The sequence below is a fragment of the Leptopilina boulardi genome, unplaced genomic scaffold (assembly GCF_019393585.1).
Source record: "Leptopilina boulardi isolate dan_hultmark-lab unplaced genomic scaffold, ZJU_Lbou_2.1 LbouV2_216, whole genome shotgun sequence".
Taxonomy (NCBI): Eukaryota; Metazoa; Arthropoda; class Insecta; order Hymenoptera; family Figitidae; genus Leptopilina; species Leptopilina boulardi.
Genome location: NW_026137770.1, coordinates 3,047,263 through 3,071,513, shown reverse-complemented (window position 1 = coordinate 3,071,513; position 24,251 = coordinate 3,047,263). Strand labels below are relative to the sequence as shown.

The 24,251-nt window shown below is 25.4% G+C and overlaps 5 protein-coding genes across 7 annotated transcripts; 1 reads left to right on the top strand and 4 right to left on the bottom strand.

Annotated features, from left to right (window-relative positions):
- The first annotated feature begins 87 nt into the window (after nucleotides 1-87).
- On the top strand, nucleotides 88-22,347 carry LOC127279433 (spermine oxidase-like). Of its 3 annotated transcripts, none has more exons than XR_007842639.1 (14): nucleotides 88-268; nucleotides 556-757; nucleotides 919-1,174; nucleotides 3,768-3,981; nucleotides 4,063-4,296; nucleotides 4,384-4,515; nucleotides 4,744-4,943; nucleotides 5,146-5,269; nucleotides 5,563-5,669; nucleotides 6,746-6,900; nucleotides 6,979-7,448; nucleotides 7,522-8,280; nucleotides 8,394-8,603; nucleotides 22,231-22,347. XR_007842639.1 is itself a non-coding variant. In XM_051301778.1 (13 exons), the coding sequence occupies exons 2-13, from the start codon at nucleotides 613-615 to the stop codon at nucleotides 8,517-8,519; spliced, it is 2,922 nt and encodes a 973-aa protein (XP_051157735.1). In that variant the 5' UTR covers nucleotides 88-268; nucleotides 556-612; the 3' UTR covers nucleotides 8,520-8,607. The 3 variants fall into 3 exon arrangements, 1 of the variants encoding a protein (XP_051157735.1); XR_007842638.1 differs by lacking the exon at nucleotides 22,231-22,347 and adding an exon at nucleotides 12,847-12,955; XM_051301778.1 differs by lacking the exon at nucleotides 22,231-22,347 and having other exon boundaries at nucleotides 8,394-8,607.
- On the bottom strand, nucleotides 1,192-3,359 carry LOC127279443 (uncharacterized). The gene is made up of 7 exons (XM_051301790.1): nucleotides 2,984-3,359; nucleotides 2,644-2,887; nucleotides 2,341-2,533; nucleotides 2,096-2,247; nucleotides 1,813-1,995; nucleotides 1,526-1,695; nucleotides 1,192-1,430 (listed from the first exon to the last, which is right to left on the bottom strand). The coding sequence occupies exons 1-7, from the start codon at nucleotides 2,995-2,997 to the stop codon at nucleotides 1,304-1,306; spliced, it is 1,083 nt and encodes a 360-aa protein (XP_051157747.1). The 5' UTR covers nucleotides 2,998-3,359; the 3' UTR covers nucleotides 1,192-1,303.
- Nucleotides 8,671-17,887, bottom strand: LOC127279516 (uncharacterized). Its single transcript, XM_051301913.1, has 25 exons — nucleotides 17,264-17,887; nucleotides 16,810-17,158; nucleotides 16,290-16,500; nucleotides 15,872-16,108; nucleotides 15,676-15,801; nucleotides 15,407-15,609; nucleotides 15,158-15,275; nucleotides 14,945-15,062; nucleotides 14,141-14,356; nucleotides 13,596-13,857; nucleotides 13,182-13,392; nucleotides 12,821-13,057; nucleotides 12,612-12,743; nucleotides 12,251-12,456; nucleotides 12,056-12,173; nucleotides 11,863-11,973; nucleotides 11,672-11,675; nucleotides 11,125-11,346; nucleotides 10,669-10,924; nucleotides 10,308-10,518; nucleotides 9,820-10,059; nucleotides 9,517-9,639; nucleotides 9,235-9,437; nucleotides 9,043-9,160; nucleotides 8,671-8,968 (listed from the first exon to the last, which is right to left on the bottom strand). Exons 1-25 carry the CDS (start codon nucleotides 17,481-17,483, stop codon nucleotides 8,843-8,845), a joined length of 4,578 nt encoding a protein of 1,525 aa, XP_051157870.1. The 5' UTR covers nucleotides 17,484-17,887; the 3' UTR covers nucleotides 8,671-8,842.
- On the bottom strand, nucleotides 18,026-20,682 carry LOC127279439 (spermine oxidase-like). Its single transcript, XM_051301786.1, has 8 exons — nucleotides 20,451-20,682; nucleotides 20,111-20,378; nucleotides 19,698-19,908; nucleotides 19,310-19,546; nucleotides 18,887-19,012; nucleotides 18,595-18,797; nucleotides 18,334-18,451; nucleotides 18,026-18,255 (listed from the first exon to the last, which is right to left on the bottom strand). Exons 1-8 carry the CDS (start codon nucleotides 20,668-20,670, stop codon nucleotides 18,133-18,135), a joined length of 1,506 nt encoding a protein of 501 aa, XP_051157743.1. The 5' UTR covers nucleotides 20,671-20,682; the 3' UTR covers nucleotides 18,026-18,132.
- Nucleotides 20,612-24,186, bottom strand: LOC127279437 (spermine oxidase-like). The gene is made up of 8 exons (XM_051301783.1): nucleotides 23,462-24,186; nucleotides 23,024-23,288; nucleotides 22,672-22,882; nucleotides 22,205-22,441; nucleotides 21,997-22,128; nucleotides 21,530-21,732; nucleotides 21,312-21,429; nucleotides 20,612-21,224 (listed from the first exon to the last, which is right to left on the bottom strand). Exons 1-8 carry the CDS (start codon nucleotides 23,676-23,678, stop codon nucleotides 21,099-21,101), a joined length of 1,509 nt encoding a protein of 502 aa, XP_051157740.1. The 5' UTR covers nucleotides 23,679-24,186; the 3' UTR covers nucleotides 20,612-21,098.
- Nucleotides 24,187-24,251: the final 65 nt, after the last annotated feature.

Here is a 24,251-nt window from a genome sequence, read left to right as displayed (position 1 = left end):
GAGAAAATTTAAATAAAACTATTAATCGCCGGGAAGTGATTTACATACATAAAACGTAACGAACTGTAACTGAATGTAAAAATTTTATAGGTTATGTGAATTGTTTTGATTTTTGTGTGTGCACCGCACACGACAGTATCCGCACAAAACGGAGTTTTTTAAAATTAATTTATTAAAATGTTTTTAATCTATATTGTTTTTATGTAATTATTTGATTTTGTTCTAGTTTTTTAAAAATTTTATCGTAATCTACAAATTTATTTTAAAGGTAACGTATACATGGTTTCAATATATAAATATCTCCATAAGTGTCACTTTTAAAAGATAGAGATTTACCAATTTAAGATAATTTAACAATTCACTGCTTTTCTTGATCAATTTAGTTGCACTTAGACCCCAGAGAGATAACAATATCATATAAATGTATAGACATTGTGTGTTATAAAATATTTATTAAATTATTTCGATCTATATACATGTATATCGATTATTTAAAATTCTTGATGTTTTTTGCTTAATATTATATTAAATGATAAATAGTATTTTTTTCAACAGTATCGCAAGCCACAGTATTTTATTATAAATAATTAAGCTATTAATATAGAAAGAATTATGTCACAATCGAGAATTATAATTATTGGAGCTGGAGCAGCTGGAATAGCAGCAGCTTGTCGATTAATTGAAAAAGGTTTTCAAAATGTAACAATTCTTGAAGCAAAAAATCGCATAGGTGGTAGAATTCATACCATTAATTTTGGTAAGTTTTTTTTTCTTTTAAAGTATTTTTTAATGCATTCGATGATTATTTTAATCGTAGATGAATGTATTTTTAAAATTAAAACATTTATCTTCTAATTGATATAAAATTGTATAACAGTTTTAATTTTAAAAATAATAATTAAATGATTAATTTTTCAGGTGATCACGTAATCGATTTAGGCGCACAATGGGTACATGGTGAAAATATTGTTTTTGATCTAGCGAATCCTCACAATTTATTGGAGTCTGATTATGTTAGAGATTATGAAAAAAATTTATTTGCTGACGCTCATGGGAATATAATTTCTCCAAATGAAAGTGGAAATGCAATTGCAATTTATTTCAAATTATGCGAATGGGATGAAATTGATCTCAAGGAATGGAATGGTTCTTATGGAGAATTTTTTAAAGAAAAGTGAGTAAACAATTAACAATTTGTATCAATAACAAAAGTATAATAATTTTTATTATCAAACTTAACTCGTTTATAAAATACAATGATTATTTACAAAAAAGAAAAAGAATTGAAAAACAATATAATTGTTTAAAATTTCTTTAAAAGAATTCGTTCAGCAAATGTTTTTAAATCAGTTTCTTTAAACCATGCTTGTAAAGTAGGATGTAAATCGCATTTGATGATATTTTGTGTTTCACTATCTGGAAGAATGCATCTAAAAATTGTGCATAATTTTATTATTTTCATGACAATCACATCTAATATGTAATATATTAATTTCTTTTCTATAAAAGATTCTTTTACTCTTACCTGACTCTACTATTACAACAATCTTGATTTATGTACTCGTACTTCAATAACGAATACATATATTTTAAATATTTTGTATCCAGGGTACTATTTTCTTGATTATATAAATTAGTCGGGCTGTTTATTTGTTGAATGTAATCTTTTGTTAATATTGGAACAATATAATTCACCTGAAAAAGTTAAATAAATTTCTAATGAATTGTTAATTTTCTCACAATATAATTTTAAAATCATTCATTATTAATGATTAATTAATTAATTTTTAATTGCAATTTGCAATGGCAAACCTGTTTGAAACAATCGTCTACGAATTCTACTCCTCTACTGTAAACATATTTCTCTTGTTCCTTAAGAATTAAAACACCGATTTTCGGTTCCATTGATCTGAACATTTTTGTAATATTAAGCGCAGACTGTTCTCCATCTTTGGCAAAAGTTAACATTACAACACTTCCATAAATTGTTTTATTCTAAATAAAAAGTCAAAATAAAAAAGTCGTGAATTTTTTTTTAATGTCTAACAAAGAAAAAGTTTTAAGAAACTTTTTTTTTTTGCATATTGTAACTTACGTTTTTTGACCTCGTTAAATCTTGCGTTTTATTTAGGGCAATTGAAGATTTATTTTTAATTTCATTTGGATGTAAACTAATTTTTATCATTGGACTTAAAACTAATGGCGCCCTTGGTATCATTTTTGGTCGTAGAATTTCTAAATTGTGATCTATAAATTTGTCAATAATTAATTATTTTTATTTTCCTTATAAAAAATATTTATTAATTATTAATAAAAACGTATAATAATAAAATATAGTACCTGTACTTTTATCAGAAATTAATTTTCCAACAAAATCAGTAATCAAATTTTTTATTCGATTTATAATATCCATACGTTCTAATTTTGCCAAAGCTGTCAAAATTTTGTCGAGTGTAGCTTCTGGAGATTGTACATATGCTAATAAAACATAATATGTTGGATCCTCCAGTCCCTTGAAATCGTGATCTATACACTAAAAAATTTTTTTTTTTCTTACATAAGAAAAGAAAATATTATTTTTAAATAATTGTTTAATTTTTTTTCTAATCTTGATTGAAAAAAATTGAAATTTTAAATTCTTACTCGTATTTGTTCTTGTAATAGACCCAAATGTGCGGCAAAATCTTGCCAATCGGCATAAATTTTACCCGAAGCTGTTGAACTCAATAATAAACAAAGTTTCTGTAAAATAGCTTTTCCTTCGTTTTCGAAAATAAAGGAGGCGTGAATTTGTGATGAAAGTTTTTGAAAATGCAATAAAAATGTACCTAAATTCGGTGGACCAACAATTTCATTGCGTAATTTTTCCAGTTCAGGATCTAATTTCCTGAAATTGTTTAAGTAATAAATATTTCATTTTTGAGAAACATTTAGGAAAATAAATTATTATTAGGTATTATATGTAAATAGTTCTTTTTTTTACCTGGGCGAAAACATTTTTAACTTTTTTCAAAGCACTGACAATCACGTAAATAATAATTTTAATTAATTTTTACGAGAAAGTATTTCGAGCAATTTTGATTTATTATCATTATTTTTTTTTACTTATTACTGAAAACATATATGAGAAGTGAACAATATTTTGTCGGAGACGTGTCATGTTTATAAATTAAAAATTGTTATTTTTAAAAACTTTAGAAATCATTGTTTTGCTGTTTTTTTTTGTTATTTTATATTTTCACATTAAAAATTATATTTATTTTCTTATTGAGTAAATTATATTTTTATATAAATTGACAAAAAACTTGTTTAATACCATCAACTTTCCTCTAAATCCCCACTACTGATTTTTTTCCCCAAGGCCGATGACTCAAGTTTTATCTCAACATTAATATATAGTTATACATATAGAAGCTCGCGGTAAATTTTAAAAACTTTTGTTATAACAATTTTTTAAAAACGATTTTTATGCCCTATTTTAAATAAAATATTTTTTGATATAAAATTAAAAAACTTTCTTTTTGAGAAAAATTTCGAAAAGCCTAATAAATTTTTTACTGTTAAAGAAATTGATAAATTTAATAAAAAAACCATGTTTTTAAATTGAAAAATTGATCTTAATAAATTAAATTTATTTTTTTAAATTAAGTATTCATTTTTCGATAAGTACATGAATTTGACACAAATAAAAATAATTTTAAGAGATAACTTATAGCTTTTTACTTGAATTGAATAATTTTTTCGTTTCTAATTTTATTTTTTCATAGATTTTACAAAGAATTTCAAGAAAATCGTTTTACAAGTAATGAAAGAGCACAACAATTTTTGGAATGGATGGAAAAATACGATAATCATATGCAATGCAGTGATTCATTAATCCAAGTTTCTGCAAAAAGATTACGAGAATATGAAACATGCGATGGAAGTCCATCGATGAATTGGAAAACAAAAGGTTTCAAAACAGTATTAGATTTATTAATGGTAAGTAATAAATTTTTAAATTAATTTATTTAATTATAAACAAAATAAATCAATATAATATCATGTTTATTTTACTTATAGAAAAGTTATCCTTCTGAAGAAAATAAATTGCCTATTATGAGTAAAATAATTTTTAATAAAGAAGTCTCAAATATCAATTATACTTCAAATAATGAAATTGTAATTTCAATTAGAGATGGAACAAAATTTGAAGCTTCTCATGTGATATTTACACCATCGTTGGGCGTTTTAAAAAATGAATATAAAACATTGTTCAATCCTTCTTTACCTGAAGCAAAGAGAAATGCCATTGAAGTACGATATTTAATCAATTATTTCTTTATTTTAAGGGTGCAAAATTTGTTATTTCTTAGTTTCAAATGTTATATAAAATGTTTTTAGGGATTTAGCTTTGGAGCCGTAAATAAATTCTTTCTTGAATTTTCTCATCGTTGGTGGCCTGAAGAAACGAGTGGTTTATCATTTCTTTGGTCCGATGAAAATAAACGAGAATTTTTAACAACCTGGGGACAAGTAAGTATCAAGGAGACAAAAAGATAATTAATTATATAGTCAAATTGAATTTTAAGTAAATTGATAAATATGAATTATTAGAATTAAAAAAAAAAAATTAACAACTATTTTTTTATTTAGTAAACAATGATTAAAATTTATAAATTTTAATGTTTTTAATAAAATTACTATTAATTAAACCAATTTAATTTTACAGTTTTTTAAAATTAAAATTTAATAATGTTTCAGGAAATGTCTTGGTTGTGTGATATTTTTATATTTTTTGTAGTTGAAAATCATAAAAGTGTTCTGTGCGGCTGGACATTTGGTGAGGCAGCTAGATTGACTGAAAAACTAACAGATGTTGATATTTCTAATGGATTGCACATTTTGTTGAAAACATTTTATGGAAAAACTTACGATATACCAAAGGCTGTGAATTTTACTCGGTAAAATGTTAAATGTACTATTATTAATGAATATTAATTGTTGATAAAAATTTCAGATTTAAAATTAAAAGATTCTTTTAAATCTTCTTTTTTTCCTTTAAAATGCAATGATATTGAAACAGAAACATGAAATTTATTTATATATTGTAATTTTTAAAGTTTATTTATAAATTTTTAATATTGTATTTTTTGATATATGTAGCTCAACATGGTTTACGGATAAACATATTCGTGGTGGTTATTCATTTCGAAGTATGAAAACAGAGCAAATGGGAATAAATTCTGAAGATTTGTCGGACCCAATAACAACAGATTCATATAAACCTGTAAGTGTTTTAGAAAAATAATTATTCATTATAATTTAAGCCTTTTGAATTACGATCACATTAAAAAATGTAATATTGTAGAAGAATAATTTTATGTTTTTAAATAACAGATTTTATGATGGTTAGTTAAAAAAAAAACTAATTTTTCAACGTAAAAAAATATTTTTAAACTCTATGAGACACGGAAAAATAATTTAATTAAAATCAACACAAAAAATATTGATAAGAATTTTCCGTTTTGTCCGATATAAATTTAAATATACATATATATTTATTACTATTTATTCTACTAGATAATTTTGTTTGCTGGAGAAGCAACACATCAGCGATTTTTTTCAACTGTCCATGGAGCAATTGAAACAGGATTTCGTGAAGCTGATCGTCTAATAGAATATTTTAGGTAATTATTATTATTGAATTTGAAAAGCTAACTATTAAAAAAAATTCTAACAAAAGCATGGCTTTTTTGAAAATTTTTCGATAGAGAATTTACATTTATCTTTAATTAACAAATCTAATCACTTAAGCATGAGCAGAATGTTTATATGTATTTTCACCTTTCCTAACATTCTTAATCGTTTTACTTTTAATTTAATATTTATTAATTAGTTATTAATATTGATTATTCTAATTACTTATAATTTTTATTTATTTGTGTTTTTGTTTCCTCAAAACTCGTTAACGTTGTATTGAAGTGAATTTATATATTTTTCGATAATTTCTTTTTCTTTTAATGGGGATTGAAATAAAAGATCCCTCTCCCTTCCGATTCTAGTTTAAATTGACTTTAATTTTAGGGTATTTAAAAGTTTGAACATTATTAAAAATTGAACGAATACTAATTTAAAAAAATATCAATGTATTATTTAAATTAATTATTCAATCCCAAATTTTCTCATTTAGTGCAAATGAAAATTCTCTATTTTCCTTTTTTGCTATTTTCTTTTTTTTAAGTAATTTTTACAAAAATTTTAATGTGCACTTTTTTTCTATTATTGATATAAAACTACTTTTTGTCAGGACACTAAAATCTCGCCTCTAATCATCCAAGGACATCTTTTTGACTAAAATGGAATTTGCAGATAAAGTTGACGCTTGTTTTATATTAAACAACAGTTAAAAAATTAACACATTTTATCGATTTTTCAGTTTATAAAATGAGACGAAAATTAAATTAAATAAATTAAGGTGAAGGGAGGAATATTTTAAATCATAAATTTGTTTTCCTAATTTTTCTTTTCTGTTTAAAAAAAATGAGATGAGTATTTGCATTTTGTTTGTTTTTTTTTCATCAATCATTTCTATTTTACACGCTTGTTTTTGCATTTATGTGCACAAAATATCATTTTTCATTTATGCAACATTTCTTAGTTTGAATGATTGGAAAAAATTATTTTGTTAAATTTTTCGAGATATTTAGTCTCACAAAAAAAAAATCGAAAACGAAAGAAATTTTTTAATGAAGAAACTTGATAGAATACGTGACGATTCGAGGCTAAGAAGGCAAATATTTGAGTCACAAGAATCGTCGGAAACGACAGAATTGGTCATCATTGGTGCAGGAATTTCAGGGTTAGCTGCGGCAATGACTTTAGAAATGGAGGGATTTGACAATTATATTTTATTCGAAGGTAATTTAATTTTTTCAATTTTTATTACTAATTTATTTTTTTGGAGAGAAATTAATTTTTAAATACCAAAAATTTTAGCAATGGATAGAGTTGGAGGTAGAATACATACCACTTATTGGAACGATGATGCAATTGAATATGGAGCTCAATTTTTGCATGGCGATAAAAGTAAACTTGGACAATATTGTCATCAATTAAATCTTCTATCTGATGATCATTCAGGTGAAGCCGAAGGTATTTACATTAGGGACGATGGACTCGAAATTGAATCTCATCTTGTGATAAAAGTCGATGATTTTGTACGATATACACTTGAGGAATGTGAGAAATTTGCATATGACAATCAAATTCTACAACCAGAGATTCATGAAAGTATCGGTAAAATTTTACGAACACGATTTAACAAATATTTAAAAGCCACTAATGACACTGAGGAAAATAAAAGTATTATGAAAGAATTATTTGATTGGAATATCAAATTTTTAAATATTGATAATTCTTGTTTGTCCGTTGATGAATTATCCGTTAAAGGATGGGGAAATTTTCAGGTATTTATTTATGTATTTTTAATTTTCTTTTTCTATTCATATTTTTATTTTTTTTTTGTTTGTTTGTTTCAAGTTTGTTGGAGGTCAAGAGCATTCAATTTTCAAATCTAATTATAGTTCTATAACAAAAATAATTGCCGATAATTTAAATAAAAATAATTTAAGACTTGAGAGTCCAGTGGAAAAAGTTGAATGGAGAGATAAATTGACGAAGGAAGAAAATTTAAAATCAATTCTTATTACTTTAAATGATAATAAAAAAATTTATGCCAATTGTGTGATTATAACATGTCCACTTGGATTTCTAAAGGAAAATTATAAAAAAATGTTTCATCCACCATTGCCAAATTATTTATGTCGTGGTATTGAGAGTCTTGGTTTTGGATTGATTAATAAAATTTTTCTCGAATTTAATGAAATTTGGTGGAAAATTGGAACGAGGGGATTTCAATTTATTTGGCAACGAGAAAATCAGAATTTACATTTAAATGATAAATTACCCATGTGGACAAGGGATTTAACTGGATTTGATATTATAAAAGAGAAAAAAAATGGAATTTTTCTTGGATGGATCGGTGGACGTGGTGCTTATATTATTGAAACATTGAGCGAGCAACAAATCGCCGAAGATTGTTTAAAATTGCTCAAATATTTTTTAAAAAATAATAATATACCTTTTCCAAGAAGATGTTTGAGAACTCGTTGGTATGATAATAAATTTGTAAGAGGTGCCTACAGTCATATCACAACTAAATGTGATAAAAATAGAATTTCATGTGGTACTTTAAGTGAACCTGTTTGGGGTTCGATTTCAGATAATCATGAAATCAAGGTAATGAATGTATAAAATATTTAATTAAATTATTGAAAATTAAAGTATAAAAATTGAAAACAAAAAGTTTAAATAATATTAATTAAAATAGATTGAATATTATTATTTTGCAGCGTGTGCCAATAATAATGTTAGCGGGCGAGGGAACACATGAGCATTTTTATTCCACGACTCACGGAGCATATGATACCGGAGTAAAACAGGCAAAAATATTTTTAAAACATCATCAAAGCAAATAATTCTGTGATTAGCAAATTTTTAGACACAAATGTTGTTTTACGCAACTAAAATTAATTGGAACATTGAATAAAGAGAATTCTAAAGTAAGTAGTAATTAACTAATTATGTGAAATTTTTATAGAGAGAATTTTAAAGTATTATATATGGATGTGAAGTATTAATAATTTTAATAGTTTAATAATTCTAGAAAAAATAGTGACGTTCTCAATTTTCCTAGTCAACTATTCTGATTAGCTGATTTACATTTTTTAATATTCCACATAATAATTTATAGTGCACAATTTGTATTTGAATATAATTAATTTTTTTATGAATATGACTTCTAATTTGTCGCTAAATTAGAATAAAGTTTAATAAGTCTGTTCGCTTCTCTATAACCAGTTTGAATTGCCCCATGAACAGTGCCAAATTGATGTTGACTTGTTGCTTCACCGGCAAATAAAATCATCTATAGAAAATCAAAATTCTACTTAAGAAAGACGAAACTTAAAAAATTACGAAAAAAAAAAATCAAATACTTACTAATTTTGTTTCATCAATTGGTTCTGCTAAGGTTTCTGCCCAAGCATTTTCAGCGTCAGATTTTATACTTCTGAAACTGTATGTTCCCTTAAAATTATTGTTACTATTCCATTTGGTTCTGAAATGTTAAAAATTTCCCCTTTTTTTTAATCTTTATATTTTTTAAATAATTTTTTAAAATTATCATTTTACCGAATCATTCCTGTGGGTTTAGTGATATTATATTTTTTCCCAAGAAATCTTTGTAAAACTTCAGTGCAATGATTTTTAACTTGTTCGTCATTTAGCTTTTCCATTTCTCGACTATAGTTTCCCGATATCCATCCTTCGAGTAATCGAGGTTTATGTTCAACTATTTCAAAACCAATTAAGCCGAGAAGCCAATTTTTCTCCGGCTATAATAATAGAAAAAATTATTTTTAAATAATTTTTATTGACGAATGAATAGAAAATATTTTCACTTGAAAAACTCACTTCATTTGTGAATATTTCTAAATCTTCGTTTTTCCAAAGAAAATCAAAAAATACCGTTTCCTTAGACCACCATGGTTCTTCAAAGGAGAGAAAAATTTTTCCTACATTTCCAAATCCAAGTGACTAAAATTATAAAAAAATCTTTTTTAAAATATGAATTCAGTAATTTTACTCAGGTACTAAGCGAAAACCTCAAAAATAGAAATGAATTCAATTGAATCTTCAATTTGTTAATTTTCTTTCGATTAAAAAATGCAATGGTGATTATTTATTTGAGATAATTTTTTTTTATTTGTAACAAACCTCAATGGTGTTTTGTTTCTGTTTTGGTAAAGCCGGTTTAAACAACAAATGATGTTTATCTTTTAATACTCCTATGGAACATGTAACAATAACATGATCAGCAGAGTACATCTCTCCGTTTGATGTTTTAATTATAATTTTTTCTTTTTCTGCGTCCGAGTAATCAATTAAGGTAACTTCAGTATTTAGTATTGTATTATTCATAACTGGTAATTCTTCTTTTAGTTTCGGGTAATGTTTCTAAAAATAATCAAAATTATTAATACATATGATTAAAATTTACCTGAGTATAATACTCGAAAAATTGCATAATTTGTTATTTTTCCCCAAATTTTCAAATTTAATTTAATAATTTGTAGCTAAAATTATAAATAATTATTTTATTTGCAAAAATTCGAATTGAAAATTCCTCGACATTTTATAGTCACAATAATCAAAAAGATTAGATGGCTAGTTTAGAATATCGATTTAAAATAAAATTTTATTACTATTAATAGCTCAAGGATTGTGCCATATCCACGATCTTTCCAATTAATTAAATTATCTCCAGTACTTTTGTGATATTCCGAAATACTTGTCATTGAAATATCCAACCATGTATCTGACGATTGCCAAACACTTTGCATCATATCAAGCAATTGAAATAATCCCTTTTCATTTTCTTTAAAATTTGAATGTGCATTAAAATATTTTCTAAATCTGAAAGATAATAATTTCAAAAAACTCTTTTTCTAAAATTTAAATTATACAATGTAAATCAAAATTTAAATTATTTAATATTCAGTTAATAGTTAATACATATTTAAATTATTTAATTTTACAATTAGAGTGTGAAAATAAATAATTTACTCATTAGTAAAAAATTCCCCAGTTGAAACTCTTGTGTGTCCCATAGAATAATCTGATAATTTTTCCTCAGTTTTATGATAAAAATCATAAAAATCATTCATCATCGTTTCATCAAGTTGTTCCCCGGAAGAATCAAACATGCTACTCGAATAATTTTTTAAAATACTTCTTTCTAAAAATCCAAGTGACCATGCCATTTCGAATACAATATTTTCTCCATGTACCCATTGCGCTCCAAGGTCAACAAAATAGTCATCTAATTAAAAGCGTATTTTATTGTATTAAATTTTATCAAATTAAATTTATGAATACCCGAATGATAAAAAAAAGTACATTCGTTACAATTTTTTTTTTTTCAATTATTGATTTCTGATTGAAATTAAAGATTAAAATTTTTTTAATTATTAGACTCAAATAAATAAGCGAATTCATATAAGAATATAAAATTCTTCTTACCAAATTGTGTTGTATATACTCGTCCACCAATTCGATTTTCCGCTTCGAGAATTTTGATATTTTGAAAACCATTTTGAAAAAGTCTCGATGCAGCCGCTAAACCTGATGATCCTGCACCAATAATAATTACACTTGGTGAAATTTCTTCTGTATTTACTTTCAAAATTATCGTCAATATAATTACGAATGATTTATTTAAAAAATCCCCTTCGAATATCATTTCTCATTGGATAATCCTGAATTAAATAATAATTTCAAAAGATATTACCCTCGTGACAGTTATTATGAAACTAATAGATAATTCTACCTTGATCTAATTATTTAAACATGAGATTCGATAATTATTTTTCCATGCATATAATTGAAATATTGATAATTTAATAAAAAAAAAATTCCTCATAGTTTTTAATTAATTTTTTTTATTATATTGTATTATGGAAAGAGTCTGTCTTTATTAGCTTCTTAATTATTATTTTTTCATAGAATTGACGCAATTACGCAAAGCGTTTGAATTGTAAACACATTATCATTGTAATATGAAATATGCTGTTCTGTATAAAATAATTTTAATAGATTTTTTTTCAAAAAATATTTGCAACATCAGATCATTTGGTAATTATTATTTAAAAGAGACAAAAATTCAATAATTGTTATCATTTTAATTTATACATGTAATTTTTAAATTCTTTCCCTAAAAAAAAGATAAATTATTTCAAAATTTTATCCTCAATTTTTTGCTAAATTTTGATGTTTAATAATTCTATCCGCTTCTCGAAAACCAGTTTCAATTGCTCCTTGAACAGTGCTAAAACGATGTGGATTTGTAGCTTCACCGGCGAATAGAATCTTCTAAAAAATTAAAATTTTTAAAAAATAATATTTTTGTCAGCTGAAAATTACATAGTTACTTAATAATTTTTCAAATTCTTACTAAGTTTGTTTCATCAATTGGATTGGCTAATGTTTGTGCCCAAACATTTTCGGCATCAGATTTCATACTTCTAAAGCTATAGGTTCCCTTAAAATGATTATTACTACTCCACTTGGTTCTGAAAATTAATTTTTGATCATAATTATTAAGTTTCAATCATTTTTTTTTCAAAATTAAAAAAATAATTTTTAATACCTAATTATTGCACTAGGTGTAGTAATGTTGTATATTTTTCCAAGAAATCTTTGTAAAACTTCAATACAATGTTTTAAGACTTGTTCATCCGAAAGTTTCTCCATTTCTCGAGTATAATCATTTCCGGATAACCATCCTTCGAGTAATTTTGATTTATGTTCCACTATTCCAAATCCAACTAAGCCCAGGAGCCATTTTTTCTCTGGCTAAAAAAAAATCATTAATATTTTCAAATACATGAATAAAGAATTTCCAATATAAATTAAAATTTCTATTTGACGAAATTTGTCGAGAAGAATATTTTTTCGAAATTCTTCTAAATTGAATGTACGTTTGTAAAATTTGTAAAAAAAAATCTCACATTATTTTTTATTTCTTCAAAATCCTCGTTCTTCCAAAGAAAATTAATCCATGTAAATCCTGATTTTTCATTAGACCACCAAGGATCTTCGAAATAGAGAAAAATCTTTCCGACAATTCCAAAACCAAGTGCCTACATAAAAAAAAAATTTTTAAATCAATTTTTTTAATTTACTATTTGACAATAATTTTTATTTATTATTAATAAACCTCAATTGTTTTTTGCTTCTCTTCAGATAAATGAGGTTGAAAGAGAGATTTGTGTTCATCTTTTAAAACCCCCAAGGAACAAGTGTAAATTACATGATCTGCCAAATATAAATCACCATTTGCAGTTTTTACTTTAACTTTTCCATTTGGATCCGAATAATTAATTGAAGTAACTTCTGCATTTAAAATTGTATTATTTAAAACAGGTAATTCTTCCTCAGGATTTGGAAAACGTTTCTGAAAATAAAAAAGAAATTTTATTTTTTTGATTCAAAACAAAAAAACATAAAAATATACAATAAATTAAAAACAAGTTTGGATTTAAAGTTTTCAAAAATTAGAAAATCATTAAAATTATTACTATGAGTATATCCAACATAGTTCCATATCCACGTTCTTTCCAATTTATCAAATGATCTCCAGGATTGTCATGATATTCTAATGAACTTGTTATTGAAACATCCCACCAAGTTTCTGCACCGTCTCCAGCCATTGTCATCATATCTAATAAATGATAAAATCCCTTTTCATTTTCTTTCAAATGTAAATGGGCGTCAAAATATTTGTTGAATCTGAAAAATCATTTTTTCTTAATATCTGCATCATTGTTTTGGAAAAAAGGTTTTTTTTTTTAAAATTAAATCCTAGTGCAATTTAATGTTGGATAAAAGTGAAAATTCTAATTAAATTCCTCTTTTATAGAACAATAATTTGTGATTATTCATTTCAGTATTTTAATTATAAAACTTAGGAATTTATTTTGATTGATAATTACTCGTTTGTATAATATTCGCCTACTGAAACATTTGTGTGTTCTTTAGCATAATCTGATAATGCTTCTTCTACTTCGTAGTGAAAATCATGAAAGTCATTAATAACAGCTTGATCTAATTTTTTTCCTGAAGAATCGAATATGCTATCTCGACGACTTGTTATATTACTTCTTTCTAATATTCCAAGTGTCCATACCATTTCGAATACAACGTTTTCTTTTTCTCCATGAACCCATTGAGCACCCAAGTCGACGAGATAATCTTCTAGTTAAATAAATTAAATCATTAAATGCAAGAATTACATAAGCTAAATTATATAATTATAATGACTGATTTAACTTTTTAAATGAAGCGAATTTCGTTAGATAATAATTTACCCAGTGAGCATGCAAAAAACTGCTACTGGATAATGAAAATTTTTAAAAGGTTCGGTTTTTTCTTCAAAATCTAATATAGTTTCTATTAAGAGACAAAAATTAAATTAATAATAAGTAATTTAATTTATAAATTAATTTATATAATTAATTAATTATTAAATTCTTCTTACTGAATTGTGTTGTATATACACGACCACCAATTCGATTTTCTGCTTCAAGAATTTTGATATTTTGAAAACCATTTTGAAAAAGTTTCGATGCAGCTGCAATTCCTGAAGGACCAGCGCCAACAATAATTACACTCGGCGAATTATTTCCATTTACATTTAAATAAATAATTGACAATAATAAATATACAAACAATTTCTTTTCGACTTTCATAATTTCTCAAATAATTGTAGATTGAATAAAATTCTCGAAATAATGTTTCTCTCGTAATTGTTTTACTCGTACTAATATAGATTAATCCATTTTTGATCTAATACTTTGAGGTCAGGTTCGACAGTGCTAATATTTTTTATTATTAGAAACAAGAATATGATTATGTAAAATTATATTATACTCATGAGAGTTAAAAATCTCTTATTTATAAAAGAGAACCTTATTCTTTTGAATCACTTGTTTTTCGATTACGAAAATTACAATTATATTTATTATAAATTGTTTCTAAATATTTTTTTTTATTTTTCATGATTTACAAAATTTTATGAAACATTTAAAATGATGGGATTTATTGAATATTATTTTTGTACGCCTTGAAAAATAATTAGAAGACTGATAATTGTTATACGATTTTTTTTAATAATTTATGCAATAATAGATTAAATTATCTGCTGATAATTATTAACAAAGAGAATAATGTTGATGTTGTTATTAAAATACTGTTAGGTTAGAATTTTCATAAATTTGATTTAATTCAATGTGAAAAAAATTTTCTATCAAAAAATTACTGAGATATTTGTAAATATTTTAACTTTTTAGATTGCGATATTGTGCCATAATTCGCTCTGCTTCTCGCCAACCTGTTTCAATAGCGCCATGAACTGTACTATAGTGATGGGGACTCGTGGCCTCACCGGCAAATAAAACGACCTATAAATTTAATTTCAATTAGGAACATGCAAAATGGAAACTAAAAAAAAAGCTAAAATGCAAAATTTGACAATTCTCAAATTAAAAACTCTTACTGGTTTTCCTTCTCCAACTGGTTCTGATAATTTTGTTGGATTCACAACATCAGGATCGCTCATCACTTTTCTGTAGCTATAAGTTCCTTTGAAATGTTTATTTCCAGACCACATGGATCTAAAAAGTTAAAAATTCTTCAGAAATTAAATTCTCTTTCATTAGCTTATAAAAGATGGAAAATTTAATTTCGCTTTTTTTTAATTAAAATTTCTGCTTTAAATTCAAATATGGTTGAAATTTTAAATTACCTCATCATTTCAGTGGGTTCAGTCATATTGTGTGTCTTTCCGAAAAATCTTTGCAAAACTTCAACAACATGATTTTTGACTTGTTCATCAGTGAGTTTTTCCATATCCCGAGAATATTTTCCCGATACCCAAGCTTGGAGGAAATTTGGTTTATTCTCAACTGCATTAATTCCTATAAATCCCAGTAGCCAATTTTTTTCAACCTGAAAAAGTTTCTATTTATTTTTTTTTCCTTGGAAAAGTTTTCTTCTTACAATAAAATAATTTACATCTTTTTCGAGCATTTCTAAATCTTTGTCCATCCAAAAAAGACCGTATCCTATCTCCATATCTTTCTTCCACCATGGTACTTCATAGAAGAGAAAAATCTTTGCTACAGTCCCGTAACCCATACCCTAAAATAATTTATCAAAAATAATTTTTGGATTTTGTTTTCAATTTCAGTTTACTTTTTAATAAACAAACCTCAATGGCTTTTTGTTTATCTTCTGGTAAAACGGGTTTGAAGAAGGATTTATGTTCGTCTTTTAAAACACCCACGGAACATGTGACGATGACATGATCTCCAGTGTGTGTATCTCCATTTGTAGTTTTTACTGTAACTTTTCCATTTGGATCCGAATAATCAATTGAGGAAACTTCAGCGTTTAACACTGTATTATTCATAACTGGTAATTCTTCTTCCGGTTTTGGTAAACGTTTCTGAAAGAAAACATTATTTCAAAATTTCTCTTCTTGCTAAATTGCATAACGTCGAAATAAAATAGTTTTTTCACGAAATCTTCAAAATTTTCTGTTTTTTTTTTTTTTTTTTTTTTTTAATTAAATCAATGTAGAAATTTAAAAAAAAATTTGATCGATTTCCTTATAAAGCAAATTATACCATTAGTATATCGAGAATAGTTTTATATCCATATGTTTTCCAATTAACAAAAAATTCTCCAGGACAATTGTGAAAATCTTTGATAGTTGCTGTTGAAACATCATTCCATGAATCTGCAGCATAAATAACCTCCACAATCACTTCTTGTTGATGTGTGAATCCTTTTTTATTTTCCTTCCATACTGGATGCGCTTCAATGTATTTATCAATTCTGCATAGAAATTAAAAATTATCAACAAAAAAATTATAGTTTAATAATTTTCTGATTTTTTTGATCTTAATATTTTTTAATGTCAACGTTCTTAAAATATTTAAAAAATTTTTTTTAAATATATGGCATATTTTTTTGCTTATATTTTAAATTTTTCTCAATGTGAAAAAAAAATTTTTTCAAAAAAAAAACAATTTTTTTTTGTATCCGAGTGGTACTTTTTTATAATATCGAAGAAATTTTATCATTTTATTTAATTCTAATAATTATATATTAAATATTAATTTAAGATAAATTTAATGACAATACTCATTTTGCATATAATCGCCTAAAGGTGAATTCTTGTTGTTTTCGGCGTACTCTAACAATGTTTCCTGCATTTTTTCAGTAAATTGATTTACTTCATTGATGTCATTCTGATCTACTATATTGCCCACAGAATCCATTACTTTCTTATGCATATTTACAATCCACTCTTGTCCATCGTTTATTGTTCCATGTGACGATTCCTGCTCCATTACTTTTTCATGTGTATTTATTTTTTCCTGCATTTTTTCTTCTCTCTTGTCTACAACTCCATGTGGCGCTGCCAATTCATAAGCAACATTTCCTTCTACCCCATGAATCCATTGTGCACCCAATTCAATTAATTGATCACCTTATGGAAAAAAATTAATTAATTGCAGTACAAAATTGAATAACATTGCCCGTATATATATGTAAATAAATAAATAAACATTTGTTTTTTTATGAAAAATCTTACCCATTTTTGCAGTGTGAATTCGACCTCCAATTCTGTCTTCAGCTTCGAGAATTTTGACATTTTTAAAGCCATTTTCCATAAGTTTCGATGCAGCGGCAATTCCTGATACACCAGCTCCAACAACAATTACGCTTGGTTGATTGTCATCGGCGTTTGATGTTAAAATAATTGACAATAAAAAGAGTAAAAAAATACTAAGAAATTTCTTTTTGAACAGCATTTTTACTTTTTAAAAAATATTTCAAAAATGATGTTTTTCAGACAACGATTTAAATTATATTAACCGATTATAAGCTGATTTATTATTATTATTATTATTATTAAAGGTCGCTTTTGATAATCTAAAACTTTTTTTTTTTAATATTCCGAATGAGAATTTATTGTGCGCGATAAAGACAATTACGTAGTTAGCTGAATACTTTTAAGCATTGGTAGATAAAAAGAGGGTTAAAATAGGATCAAGGTGAAATCACTATAATTTTATATAGCAGCAACGAAACTTTATTGGCGTTTAGCTCCTACTTCTCGTACCAATTTCTTTTTTTTCGATTATGAAACTTGAACTCGTTTTTGAAAAAAATTTTTTTTTTAATAATTGACAAAATTTTATAAAACATTTTAAATCATAGGATTTGCTATGAATTTTCATTCTACTGGAATGAATTAATTCTCCCAATTAAAAGACAATTAAAATTTGTAAGGCATAAAAAGTTTTTTGTTAGTCGTATTTTCAAATGATAATAATTTTAAAGAAACAGACAATGATATTGAAATTGATATTTATAGTATTACAATTTTAATTTATTTTGACTTAATTTTTTGTGAAAATAATTTTTCAAAAACAAATCATTGAGATATTTGTAAATTTTTTAACTTTTTACATTTGGATGTTGTGCCATAATTCGCTCTGCTTCTCGCCAACCACTTTCAATTGCACCATGTACTGCACTATAGTGATGAGGACTCGTGGCCTCACCGGCGAATAAAATGACCTTTAAATTTAATATTGTTTATAGAAAATCACAAATAAAATGGTAAATTAAAAATATATAGCTTTTTCTAAAACTTACTGGTTTTCCCTCACCAACTGGTTCTGACAATTTTGTAGGATTGACAACTTCTGGATCGCTCTTTACACTCCTGTAGCTGACAATTCCCTTAAAGTGTTTATTGCTATCCCATTTAGTTCTAAAAAATAAAATATTTTTTTTAGTAATTCAATTTTTGAGATACCGAATTTTTTATTGTGTAAAATTTTAAATTATTTTTTTTAGATTTCAAAAAAAATTTTTTGCTTTAAATTCAAATTACACATTAAAAATTTAAATTACCTCATCATTTCAGTGGGTTCAGTCATATTGTGTGTCTTTCCAAAAAATTTTTGCAAAACTTCAACAACATGATTCTTGACTTGTTCATCAGTGAGTTTTTCCATATCGCGAGAATATTTTCCCGCTACCCATGCATCAAGTAAATTTGGTTTATGTTCAACTGCATAAACTCCAACTAATCCCTGAAGCCATTTTTTTTCGTCCTGCAAAAAAATGTAATTTTTTGCTTTTCATGACGACAGAAAATTTTTGTTGCTTTTCTTCTCAGAATGTTTAATTATAAATGACTTACATCTTTTTCGAGCATTTCTAAATCTTTATCCAACCAAAAAAGACCAAATCCATTATTCATATCTTCATGCCACCATGGTACATCATAAGAAAGATAAATCTTTGCTGCATTTCCAAAACCTGTCCCCTAAAATAATTAATCGCAAATAATTTTTGAATTTTATATAATATTTTCTTGTATTGTTGAAAGAAAGATAAGGAGTGAAACATTTTCTTGTTATTAACGAAGTGAAAAGTTTGTAAAAACCCTGTAATGGGTATATAAAGAAATAAATTATTATTATTTAATATTTTCTTGAACAAAATAAATTAACTAATATATTGAAAAATAAATTATTAAATTTTTTTATTTTTTTCAGTAGGTATTATTAATATCGAAACGATTTTTCTAATTAATTACGCGTGTAATTTTTAATAAACAAACCTCAATGGCTTTTTGTTTATCTTCTGGTAAAACGGGTTTGAAGAGGGATTTATGTACGTCTTTTAAAACACCCACGGAACATGTGACGATGACATGATCTGCAGTGTGTGTGTCTCCATTTGTAGTTTTTACTGTAACTTTTCCATTAGGATCCGAATAATCAATTGAGGAGACTTCAGCATTTAACACTGTGTTACTCATAACTGGTAATTCTTCTTCTGGTTTCGGGAATCGTTTCTAAAGGAGACGAATTTATTTCAAATTTTTTTTTTTACCTACCAAATGTCGAAACGATTTTTCTCGAATTTTTAAAAAAATTTATTTTTTTAGTTTTAAACTGGAATTTTTTTAAAGTTTGATCAATTTTGTCATGAAAATAAAATGTTACCATTAGTATATCAAGAATAGTTTTATATCCATTTGTTTTCCAGTTAACAAAAAATGGTCCAGGACAGATATGAAAATCTTTGACAGTTACTGTTGAAACATCATTCCATGAGTCAGCAGAATATATTGACACCATAATCATGTCATGTAAATGTGTAAATCCTTTTTTATTTTCCTTCCATTTTGGATGCTCTTCAATGTATTTGTCAATTCTAAAAGAAATTAAATAAATAGTAAAATAATAATTAACTTTTATTTGTAATTAGAATAATTAACAATTTTTGAATATCAACATATTAAAATTTTACAGTTTACAAGAATAAGACAATTTTTTTTTGCCTTTATATTTTTTTTTATTTTTCTAAAGGGAATTTTTTTCCTTGAATTTGTTTAATGTAAATGTAATGACCATACTCATTTTGAAAATATTCTCCTAAGGGTTTATTTTTGTTCTTCTCGGCATATTCCACTAAATCGTTCTCTGCTTTCTGAGAAAATTCATTAACATCATCGACATCTTTTTGATTTACTGCATTGCCCGCAGAATCTATAACTCTTTCATGCATTTTGTCTACTCCTTCGTCTCCCTTGTCCACTACTCCATGTGGTGAGGCCAATTCATAAGCAACATTCCCTTCTACCCCATGAATCCATTGTGCGCCCAATTCAACTAATTTATCACCTTATGAAACAAAAAATTCAATAATTAGATTAATAAATTGAATAACATTTGTTTCTTTATGAAAAATCTTACCCATTTTTGCAGTGTGAATTCGACCTCCAATTCTGTCTTCAGCTTCGAGAATTTTGACATTTTTAAAGCCATTTTCCATAAGTTTCGATGCAGCGGCAATTCCTGATACACCAGCTCCAACAACAATTACGCTTGGTTGATCGTCATCGGCGTTTGCTGTTAAAATAATTGACAATAAAAAGAGTAAAAAAATACTAAGAAATTTCTTTTTGAACAGCATTTCTACTTTTTTAAAAAATCTTTTGAAAATGATCTTTCTCGGACGACGATTTCAATTATATTAACCGATTATTCTTAACTGATCTATTATTATAAAAGGTCGCATTCGATAATCTACTTCTTTTTTTTTTTAATTCCAAATGAGAATTTATTAGCGCGCGATGTAAACAATTACGTATTCATCTGAATGCAATTAAGCATAATTTCTATGGATAAATATAAATAAGAAGATCTTATTTACAATACAAGGTTTTATTTCTTATTAAATTTCTAGTAACATGCAAATTTATAGACTTTTTTTCGAAATTAATAACTGGAGATATAAATCAAAATTCATGTCTTGCGATAATAACTTCGAATTTTAAATTAGATTTTAATTAAAGAATCATTTGGATTAAAATATTGAGTTTTTTTTTTTGAAAATTTCTCCTAATTTTTTGCTATATTTGAATGCATTGCTAAAATTCTCTCAGCTTCCCTCCATCCAGTTTCGATTGCACCTTGAACAGTACCAAACAGATGTGGATTTGTTGCTTCGCCGGCAAATAAAATTTTCTAAACAAAATCAATATATTTGAATGAAAAAATAAAAACCAAAAAATTTTCAATAAAATTTTATAATAATTTTCTTCAATCTCTCACTGGATTTATTTCATCAATTGGTTCTGATAGTGATGAAGCCCAAATATTTTCAGCATCACTTTTCATACTTCTGAAGCTGTACGATCCCTTAAAATGATTATTACTATTCCATTTTGTTCTGTAAAATGATATTTGTCTTTATTAAGATATACTATAATTTGTTTTTTTTTTTATGGAAACTTAATCGATTCGATTTTTTTTTTGAAAAATTTTACTACCTTATCATTCCACTGGGTGTAGTAATGTTGTATGTTTTTCCAAGAAATCTTTGTAAAACTTCAATGCAATGATTCAAAATTTCTTCATCCGAAAGTTTTTCCATTTCTCGTGTATAATTTCCAGCTAACCATCCTTCGAGTAATTTTGGTTTATGTTCAACAAGATCAAATCCAACTAAGCCCAAAAGCCATTTTTTCTTTGGCTACAAAAAAAATATTTAAAAAAAAATTTTTAATTTCATAAAAATTCTATCTGAGAGAAAAATAAATTCTAAATATGTAAATAATAATTATAATAAACAATATAATAAATTCTAAATGAAGTTTTGACATAAGTTTTTGTTTATTTAAACAACTAAATTAATTAATATGAGGAAAATAATTAAAAAACTAAAAGTAAAAAATAAAATTTCTTATACAAATGTAACAGTAAAAAATTAATTTTCAATTTATATAGAAAAACTCACATCATTTTCTAACATTTCGAAATCTTTGTCATTCCAAATAAAATTTGCCCATGAAATTTTTGAAGAATCTTCGGACCACCAAGGTTCATCGAAATAGAGATAAATCTTACCTACAACACCAAAACCAAGTGCCTATAAAAAGAAATATTTTTAAATCAATTTTTTTAATTTACTATTTGACAATAATTTTTATTTATTATTAATAAACCTTAATTGTTTTTTGCTTCTCTTCAGATAAATGAGGTTGAAAGAGAGATTTGTGTTCATCTTTTAAAACCCCCAAGGAACAAGTGTAAATTACATGATCTGCCAAATATAAATCACCATTTGCAGTTTTTACTTTAACTTTTCCAATTGGATCCGAATAATTAATTGAAGTAACTTCTGCATTTAAAATTGTATTATTTAAAACAGGTAATTCTTCCTCAGGATTTGGAAAACGTTTCTGAAAACAAAAAAGAAATTTCATTTCTTTGTCTTTTTCACATAATTTTCATTTAAAAAAAATTTTTTTTCGAATAATAATTGTTTTTGCCTTTAACAGAAAAAGGAAAACAAAACAATTTAATTTGTTTGATTCAAAACAAACAAAAAAACATAAAAAAATATACAATAAATTAAAAACAAGTTTGGATTTAAAGTTTTCAAAAATTATAAAATCATTAAAATTATTACCATGAGTATATCCAACATAGTTCCATATCCACGTTCTTTCCAATTTATTAAGTGATCTCCTACATTGTCATGATATTCTGATGCACTTGTTGTCGATATGTCCCACCAACTATCGCCAGCGTCTCCAATAATTGTTACCATATTCATCAAATGAAGTAGTCCTTTCTCATTTTCTTTAAGATCTGAATGGGCCTTAAAATAATTATTAAATCTGAAAATATATATATTTATTTCAAATATTAATTGAAATTATCATTTTAAAAAATGTTGATAATATTACAAATTTAAAACTAAAAAATAGAAAAACTTTTGTAACTTTCTTAAAATTCGAATATTTTACTTTTATAATTACTCTTTTGTAAAATATTCCCCTTTTGATACATTTGCCTGGTCTTTAGCATATTCTGCCAATTTCTCATCAATTTGATAGTAAAAATCATTGAAATCATCAATAATTGCTTGATCCGCTATTTTGTTTCCGGAAGAATTGAAAAATCTGTGTTGACGACTTGTGAGATTACTTTTTTCAACTAATCCCAATGGCTGTACTATTTCGAGAGCAATATTTCCTTCTTCTCCATGAACCCATTGAGCACCCAAGTCGACAACATAATTTTCTTGTTAAACAAATTGTATTGATTATTTATTTAGTCTTAAATCGAAATATAAACAGCGTTACTATAAAAATTACGATTCTTGGAATTTAAAAAAAAAAGTAATTTTTGTAATCAATTTTAAATTATTCATAACGAAAATATAACGTGTAAACAATATTAAATTATTTTCTTACTAAATTGTGTTGTATAAATACGGCCTCCAATTTTATTTTCCGCTTCGAGAATTTTAATATTTTTAAAACCATTTTGAAAAAGTTTCGATGCAGCTGCAATTCCTGAAACTCCAGCACCGACAATAATTACACTTGGTGAAATTTCTTCTGTATTTACTTTCAAAATTATCGTCAATATTAACGAAATGTTAAACAATTTCTTTTTGAATATTGTCATTTTTTAAATAATCTTATAAATGTAGAATGTATAAAAATCACGAAATTATGTTTCTCTCATGACTGTTTGTATCGTACTGTGGTACATTACTCTGTTTTGTTCTATAATATTCTAAAGTCAAGTTCGATAAAGTTTATATATTTTTGATTATCAAGAACAAAAATTTATTGCTTATGATTATGTAAATTTATAACAAAGATTATTATTTATTTATAAACATATCGGCAGTGCATATTCGTACAAATTACTGAGAAAATACAAAAAATTTAAAAACTTAATATCTAAACGACTGCCATATTATTATTTAAATCAAATATCAAATTACGCAATTACAAATGTGCCGAAACGAAAATCGAAACACCAAAAAAATCTATATAATTAAGAAACTGATTTGCGCTCCCTACACAATTAAGAACACAAATAATAATAATAATAATTTTTTTTTAATATTCCCCTTTCAAAATTTTAATATGGACTTATCTGTATATTTGAATTAATTATTTGGTCTAATCGTAATTTTATCTTATTTATATATATTGTAATCTAATTCCATATGAACTTTATCTTTATTTT